The sequence below is a fragment of the Danio rerio genome, chromosome 7 (genome assembly GCF_049306965.1).
Source record: "Danio rerio strain Tuebingen ecotype United States chromosome 7, GRCz12tu, whole genome shotgun sequence".
Lineage (NCBI taxonomy): Eukaryota > Metazoa > Chordata > Actinopteri > Cypriniformes > Danionidae > Danio > Danio rerio.
Window position 1 is genome coordinate 24,024,511 of NC_133182.1, and position 8,825 is coordinate 24,033,335.

At 34.6% G+C, this 8,825-nt stretch overlaps 1 protein-coding gene across 2 annotated transcripts; it reads right to left on the reverse strand.

The window, feature by feature from the left end:
• Window positions 1–1,326: 1,326 nt before the first annotated feature.
• dhrs4 (dehydrogenase/reductase (SDR family) member 4) lies at window positions 1,327–6,881 on the reverse strand. 2 transcript variants are annotated; one of them, NM_200567.2, is made up of 9 exons: window positions 6,811–6,881; window positions 6,327–6,452; window positions 3,489–3,666; window positions 3,221–3,322; window positions 3,030–3,100; window positions 2,907–2,958; window positions 2,669–2,803; window positions 1,773–1,828; window positions 1,327–1,588 (listed from the first exon to the last, which is right to left on the reverse strand). In NM_200567.2, the coding sequence occupies exons 2-9, from the start codon at window positions 6,446–6,448 to the stop codon at window positions 1,474–1,476; spliced, it is 831 nt and encodes a 276-aa protein (NP_956861.2). In that variant the 5' UTR covers window positions 6,449–6,452; window positions 6,811–6,881; the 3' UTR covers window positions 1,327–1,473. The 2 variants fall into 2 exon arrangements, with proteins under 2 accessions (NP_956861.2, XP_068078298.1); XM_068222197.1 differs by having other exon boundaries at window positions 1,337–1,588; window positions 1,773–1,857; window positions 6,811–6,860.
• Between the last annotated feature and the right edge of the window lie 1,944 nt (window positions 6,882–8,825).

An 8,825-nucleotide genomic window follows, 5' to 3' on the forward strand; every position in this document is an offset into this window, starting at 1 on the left:
AAAAACTTTTTTACTCTCATTCAAGTGGTTCCAAACTTGTTATGAGTTTCTTTCTTTTGTTGAACACAAATGAAGATATTCAGAAGTAAGCTGAAAACCTGTAACCACTCACTTCTAAAGTAGGAAAAACAACTGCTATAGAACAGTGCTTCCCAAAGTGGAATGTCCCTTAGTGATTTTTAAATTAAATTCATTTTGTTAAACTATTAAAATTACCAAATTTTATCCATAACCTACTGAAGAAGTGATTGTTATATTAAAGACACAGCACATTGATTTTTATGGCACCAGGTTAAACTTTCTGACACTTTTACAGCACCCATGTACTTTAAAAATCAATACAGACCACAACTGAACATAGAGGATGGTCTTTGTCTGGCATTCTTCAAAATTAAAAGACAAAAAGACTTGGGCCTTTTAGTATGTGTGCAACGTTTATATATTTATAACCACCCCAGAGGATATGGGGGGGGGGGGGGGTCATGAGTGACTGGCATTGCTATTTTGGGGTTATGGACTGAAAAGTTTGGGAACCCCTTCTATATAAGTTACTGTAGATTTGCTAGAAATACTATAGAAATCAATGGTTACATATTTTCAGCTTTCTTTAGAAAATGTCTTCTATTTTCAGAAGAAAGAAATTAAAAGTGGTTTGGAGCAAGTAAAGGCTGAGTAAATGATGACAGAGTTTTCATTGGAGGGTGAACTATTCCTTTATCTCAAACTAGTTATTAGTGTAATCTTATTCATGTGTATATATCACACAGTACTGTGTATATACATTTTTTAATTTTCTGTAACTTGCAAACAGAAAATAAAGGACACGTGTTCACAAAATAAAACTATAAACTTAATTCAGAAGTCGGCATTTATAGTGAACCTCCATATGAAAGCTCAATCTGTTTTATGGAGACTGTCCTGGAGTTTTTTTTTATAATAATGTGGTATGTAATAGAAGAATTCTTTCAGCATTTTCTAAAGTAATTACTTTCAGTCAAGGTGATCCCAAACTGTTCTGTGTAGGCCCGTTCAAGACTATTAGTATTTAATCAGTTGTTTTTCTCTTCAAATATGATTTCACAGCATTAGAAGTTTTGTTGGGATCATTTTCATACAAAAAACAAAACCATTACAAATCAGCCGCTTTCCAGAAGGGATGGCTTGATGTATTATAACCTGGTTGTACTTTACACTTTTGGCAATATTTGGGCCAACATCATTATACCTTATTAGTACTCCTGCAGTACTATACCAGAACTTCTAAACGTCTATAAAAGCCATGTAAATTTACTAATCAAATTGTGTAAAGAATTTTAAATGCATGTAATGTACAAAATCTGCAAAAATCATTTTATTACAATCAAACCTTTTAAATTTGTAATAACACATTTCTACAAATGTGTGAGTGCATTGAGTAAGGAGGTTTTGCCTCTGATGTGGACAAACATGATTTCTGTTTCCCTGCTGCTCCTCTTACAGTCTGCTGTTCATGCCTCCAGTTACAGTGATGGTCTCTCCTGTGATGTACGAGGCTTCATCTGAACACAGGAAGGCAATCACGCCACCAATTTCCTCTGGCTGTCCGAGTCTAAGAGATCAAGTCATAACATTATCAGGTTACCTGCACCACAGATCAAACCATGTACAAAAATACAATTACTACAATGCTAAGTAACAAGGAATACAATTTTAATCATTATTAATGCAAATATTAATTTATAGAAAGAGATCAGCGTCACTTTGAGTTTACAAACAATAGCAAATATGCAAACCTTTTTATGCTTGTCTGCTTCAAGAACTCTTCCAGCACACCCTCGTTTTCCCACAGCTGGAGAACACAAGCGTTAAAGCGTATTTCTGTTAATAATAATATTATCGTTATATTATAATTTAATATTGGATAACTTTTCATCTATAAATAGGTTACAGACTGCAGTTTTGGCTTAAGATATGTTTACCAGAAGTTCTGAAATGAAAAGCAGCAAAAGAAATGGTCCCTTGTGTTGCTGTTGGGGATGTTTTCATCCACTCTGGGGGGATTTTGAGTCTTAATTTGGCCACAACTTTTTCGATTGTTGGTGGTTTTCCCTTGATCATAAGTTGCTGTGCAAAAAAAAGCTTAGTTTCTGCATTTATTATAGATTGTAGTGCAGGGGTGGCCAACCCTGTTCCTGGAGAGCAACCTTCCTGCAGATTTCAGTTGCAACCCATATCAAACACACCTGCCTGTAATTATCACGTGGTTTTCAGGTCCTAATTAATTGGTTCAGCTGTGTTTGATATGGGTAGCAACTGAAATCTGCAGGAAGGTGGCTCTCCTGGAACAGGGTTGGCCACAAGTGTATTTATGCACACACACACTATACTCTGCAAATTTACTCTATAGAACTCTATATAAAAGCAAGGGCCTTTTTTGCACAGGTCTATTTGAGGGGTTGTGGCAGACAGCTAATGATCAATTGTAAAAATGACACATTTAATTTCTTACTAACAGGAAAAAAACACCAAAAATCGAGAATGCATGATTATATGCAGTCATGGCATTTGCATGTCCTTGCAATCAAAAAATGACTATAATGAAAGCCAGTGGGGCAAAAACGACCATGAACATATTAAAAGGGTAGTACATTTGAACAGTATATAAGGGTTAGGTTTGCAAATGACTTACAGCAGAGCTAAAACGTGTCTTGATGATGCCAGGGGCGACACAGTTCACCCGGATGTTGCTCTGGGCGAGTTCAGGAGCAAGAGCTCGGGTTAAACCAAGCAGGGCAGTCTTACTCACACTGTAGGGGCCCAGAGCCTACAAGTCAAGTAGCAGATAAAGTATACATAACTATTGCTATCAGTCATGCCTGCGTGATGAAACTTTACAATACAGAAATTAATCTTTTAGGGTTTCGTACTGGCATTGGTTGGTACCCTGCGACCGAAGACACAATCACAACTGACCCACCCCTGAAAAGGACAGAGACTTGCATATAAATCTTAAAAAAAACTTTTTCTTGCTTTTTTTTCTCATCTCTCACCCTCTTTTCTCAATGTGAGGCACAACCATTTTGGTCAGAAGAAAAGAAGCCTTCACGTTCACTCCAAGTATCTGCAGACATGAAGCGAATCTTAAAATTGTTTTCATAAAATCATTCAGAAATTACAACGTCAGGTGTTCTGCAATGTAAACAATACTACTGCATAGAGAAATGGCTAATAACTGTCATACTTTGTCCCAGACTTCCTCTGTGGAATCTAATATGTTCCCAAAAAACGGGTTGACCGCTGCATTAGACACCAGTATATCCACACCACCACACTGCTCGACTGTCTAAAATAAAAGCATATATAATGAGCAATCTCCATTTAATTTAAACATTTATGTAAGTAAAACATCTGAAGAATGTCCACAAAGTTGATCATAACGATGACACATTCCTTTAGTATGATTCCCACAATATTTTTTACAAAAAATAACAAAAAAAAAGCCTTCTCACCATGTTAATGAGCTTCTCTCTGTCTTCAGCTTTTCCCACGTTGCATGTGGTGCCTATTACTTTAATATTTTTGCTGCGCAGGAGTGAGACAGCCTTGTCAACATTGGTTTGACGTCGACTGCTCACGACCACATGTGCTCCTCTCTGACCCAAGGCTTCTGCTGCTGCCAGTCCAATCCTGAAGAGATTGATTATGACAAAGATCTGTAAGTACGTTTTTACATTTGCAATCATTTTGAAAAGTTCTTATCAGATGTTTTTCTTGTACGATGACAGTTCTAGGGCTGGGGGATTAATCAAAAAGTAATCAAAATCTAAATTCAGATCCTGTAATCGATTTAATTGTTCAATTTTTTTGATTACGTGACCCCGCTGAACTGATAAATGTTCAGCACTTTGCTGGCAGATCTAATCTCTAAGGCGTTATTTCAATTATAATTGTGTGAAACATATGCTGGATAAGATAGTGGTTCATTCTGCTGTGGTGGGCCCTGATGAATAAAGGGACTAATCTGAAGGAAAATGAATGAATTTGAGATTTTCAAATTTTGGTCAAATATTGTAATATTTTAGCAAACTTGCATTAACAGAAATAAATTCTTTAAAAAGACCCTTATGGCTGGTTATGTTGTCTGGGGTCTCAAATTGTGACTTATATTTAGGAAAATACAGTACTAATACATTTATTTATATTTTTTTAGTTTTATAATATTGCATTTTCTCTTAAAAATTAGTCTGTTAATGTTAAAACTCTTTATTTATTGTTTATTTCTTCAAGTAGTATTGCCTAGTCATTGCCACAGAGTTTGATTGGTTATGTTTGTTCTGTTGTATCTAAATTTAAGAATATATATATAATAAATTAGTCCATTTTAACACCAACAGTTTGCACAATAATTACAGTTTTGTGAGCTGTACAGGCAGTTGGAGTTTATTGCTTTTGAGATTAATGCAAAAGCTTAGTTTTCAGTTTTCATCTGATCTCTGGCGTTATTTCAATTACAAATGTCGTGAGCGCGCTGTAACAAGTTGAGAGTGCATTTATGTAATGAGTGTGAATCTCTTTGCTTGCATGCGGATGTCCTCTGTTTGTGCACAAAACTTATTGCATGCTCTCAAATATACGCCGCTGATTTATTTTCACATCTTTATATGAAAAAATTACTGTGTTTCAGCCAATGTGTGTTAATTTACAGTTGTTCAACGTTGATGTTCAGTACAGTAAATCACATTTCAAGAGTCCTTACTTTATAGCAGGTTTGGCATGCTGCTGTCCTGGGAGAGAACCCTGAGATTCTTGAGCCCAAGGCTCCCGCCCAGTCAATAAGCATATAAGGGGATCCGAGATCAGGTAGGTTTAGAGAACTCCCCCTTAGAAAAGGTAGAAAAAGGTGGAGGTGGGGTGGAAGTGGGGATTCTTCCAAAGCGAAGATAGAGCAGTAGGGAGAAAACGATTCATTTATAGTAAGCTTGGATCACTCGCATTGTATTAATACTGCTTACAGATGAGAAGCCAGTCATGCTTAATCATATCACGTGTTCCTCTCGAAATAAGTTTGTAAAACTTCACATGGTGTTTCCTTTAATTATTTTAATGTCAAGTAATGCACCCTTCATTCAAAAATCTCTCACTTGTAATTTGTGAACATATTTACTGTACAAAACCTGTCAGTGAACTATAAGGGATAAAAATAAATAAACTAAATGATCGTTCATTAATCGTAATCGAGTTAAAGTGTACAATTAATTGAGATTTTGATTTTAGGCCAAATCATCCAGGTCTCAAACGTTTGTGGCCCTCCCTCTTCCTCCCTCCGACCCGCAACTGATGTCAAAAATATAACAAGATTCGGCCTAACAAAACATATATTTTTGAATCACTATGATTGTTGTGCAGTGGCATATACACTTGTGTTTTTGTTTAAATACACACTGGTGATAAATATACACAAAATATACACTTGAGGGCTTTATTTAAAGTCCCTGTGAACTGGAAGCTGCAATCGTTATTCTTTTTGTAATGTGATGCAGTTCATAGAGAAATGGAATTTTAAGTGAGCAAACAGTGGGCGTGGCTTGTTTTTTCTACCAAGTGCTGAATGAACGTAGTAAAGTAGGCATTTCATTCAGAAACAGACACCTCCTCCTCACCTCCTCACAGTTGGAGCAGCATTATCTACGCCCATTACCTCAAAATCACGTCTTCTGATAAATTAACTGAATATATGATTATTTTGCTAATATACGATTCAAATTGTCTTATTCATAGATTTTCCTAATATTCATATAAAGAATTGCAAAAAAAATGTGCATCAGTAAAAATTAAATAAAATTTTACTGCTGGCTGAATTGAACATGTTAAAGTAAATGTGCATCTATACCTAAATTTCCCATCTTTGTTGTAGTTTTACAACAAATAAGAAGAACAATTGCCAAAAAAGTCAACAAAGTTACCCAGACTGCTTTTTGCTGTCTTACTATATCTGTTAAACTTTTGATTAAGCAACAATTGATTGGCACATAATCATAATAATTATTCTTATTATTATTATGCCTTTTATTAAATTGTAGTATTTTATAGCAATATAAAATACCCCTTCAGTATGTAAAACAAAAAGCAAGAGCTTTAATAGAAAATAATGTCTGAGTGCATCAATTACATCAGGTTTCCACTTTTTTTATTATGCTTAATTGTTAAAACGGTTCTCCTATGAATTGTCAGTCACTGATATGGCCCTCTACCAATTTGAGTTTGAGAACCCTGCCCTAGACAGTACACACTCTTTTATTTTAATATAGACCAAACTGAACATTCAGTGCAGTATGCAAACATCATACCCATCTGTGGATGCAGTTACTATAGCAACTTTTCCAGACAGGTTCTGTGATATGTGATGGGACATCATTCTTCTGCCTGCAACAGGATTTGACCAAAGGCACCTGGTTATAGCCTTCAACATTGCCCTAGGACATATTGACAGAAAGAGAATGAATAATAATGGATACAGCAATAAGTAGGACAGTGGGTTAAAGGTCATCAAGGGTAAAAGTTACAAGTATACACACGATTGGTATCCCGTTCACATTAATATAGCTATTACGATAATTAGCAAAACTATGTGAATCTTTGAATGAAAAAAAAAAACGTTTGACGTTAGAAACAAGTACATTATGCTGTTTACCGTTAACATTACTTCAACCGAGCAACGTTAACAACAGCTGGATCGTGATGGAGTCGATCCAATAGCGAACGGTTGTTTAAACTGCCGAAAATGTTGATAATAAGATGATAGCTTCATAAAAAAAATAATGCTTTACTCACGTCCCACGAGCTGAGAAGGTCTGTTGTTCTGGTGACACTTTGCGAGTACTGAAGTGAAGATAAACGCCTCTCTCCTACGTCATTACGCCGTCGAAATATACTAAACTGGAAGATCACTTGGAAGTATCTAAAGGGCGGCGATAATGGTCCGGAAGTTGTTTCCATGATAAAAGTCTTATGAATGATAATTATCATGGTTTATTCTTCTGTGTTTGTGTATCTTGCTATTTCTCTGGGGTCATTAATTTACTTGAACGTTTCACAAACCTGGTTATAGCACTGCATAGATATAAGCGGCGAGTCTGTTGCATGAAACGTGTAACTTTTTTCACATGAAGGACCAATCACAAGTTGTTTTGTTTACGGTAAATTATTGTTAACATTATTATTATTATTTCAATTAAAAAAATTTAATACGGATTTATTAGCCAGATTTTGATTTGTATGTCAGGTAACAACAGCTGTAATTAAATGTTTAAAACATTTGTGAAACACATAAAATAAATATAGTTTCCTAGTACTGGGTTGCGGCTGGAAGGGCATGTGCTTCTTAAACATTTGCTGGTTGTTGGCGGTTCATTCCGCTGTGGCGACCCCTGATAAATAAGGGACTAAGCCAAAAGAAAATGAATAAGAAATTATAGAAATTTGGAGAATTCTGCCGTCTGAGCGCCCTCTTGAGGAAGATAAAGTTAGCTTCAAGGAACATCAGCATTTTTTAGATATACCCGTTGCAGTTCTGATTATCCATAACATATACATACAATATTTTATTTAATTTCAAGTACACTCAGACAAAATATATTGCTTCACTGTTTTAAAGAAGGGTGTATAAAAGAGATTTAAACGGAAGATTTAGAGACAAATTACAGGGTTGTAAAATAATCTAGTAATAATCTATTAAATGAAAGAAAGATTGCAACATCATACTTTTTTTACACAAAGGTTTGTGGATCCCTTAAAAATGTAGCTGACTGTATGAGAAATTATATGCCATAAGTGAAAAGCACTTGTGTTCTCACTGAATTCTATTCCAATGTCATTTTAGATATAATTATTTTAGATCTTTTCTTAACTGTCTATTTTAAGGCTTAATTTAGCTGATTGCAGATAAATGTGAATTTCACTGTAGCTCCATGATTAATAAAAAATAAACAAAAAATGAATAAAATAAATCATCATGGATCACTTTGGATACAACTGAAAGACGAATAACTGAAGATCAAATAGTGTGGATGGAAAATATATTTGCTGAAGACACAAGTATTTTTTTCAATCTCAAGTGCTTAACTCTAGAAGTATGTTATATCCATTGTCTGTTTATAATCAGTGGCAGCGACCCTGTCCTTTTGTTCTTCAACAAAGCTTTGTGTATGCCGAGCATTTAGATCCTGTTGTTAAGTCCTGTTGTTGAAGCTAAATATTTTCAAACCTATACTAAGCTACATAAGGAATTTTGCTTATGAAATGCCATTATGTGAAACCTAATGTTACATTTATGCTGAATGTTTTTAGAATAATCTTCTTTTTGTCTTCTTTATTTATTCATTTATTTATTTATTCATTTATTTATTATATTATTTATCTATTTACGGTCTGTATAAAAAACAAACACTAAGTGCAATATTATTAAAGGTTTAATACACCTAAAAATAGACATTATGTAATTAATTACTCACCGTCATTCCAATCAGACCTTCATTTATCTACAGAAAACAAATTAAGATATTTTAGATGAAACCTAAGAGCTCTCTGACCATCCAACTGTCTAGAGACAGTTAAAATGTACTCATGCTCCAGAAAAAAAACATTTGTGAGAAATGTTTTTGATGTTTTTGTGTCTTCTACTGGGCTTTGGATGTCTCTTGAAGTTAATCTAAAATGTTTTAATTTATGCTACAAAGATGAACAAAGGTTTCAAGGGATTATAACATCATGAAAGTGAATATATTTTATGTACAAGATATATTTTGTGGTGAATTAACCCTTTAATTCATCTAACATCCTCAAAGGCT

Bases quoted from the DNA above. Each gene is read 5' to 3' on its own strand.
- dhrs4 (NM_200567.2), bottom strand. From the start codon at position 6,448: ATGTTGAAGGCTATAACCAGGTGCCTTTGGTCAAATCCTGTTGCAGGC. The intron at 3,101-3,220 runs GTATGACAGTTA...TCATGTCTGCAG, and splicing joins CAGAGGAAGTCTGGGACAAA to ATACTTGGAGTGAACGTGAA. The intron at 1,829-2,668 runs GTAAGTCATTTG...TGTGTTCTCCAG, and splicing joins AGACACGTTTTAGCTCTGCT to CTGTGGGAAAACGAGGGTGT.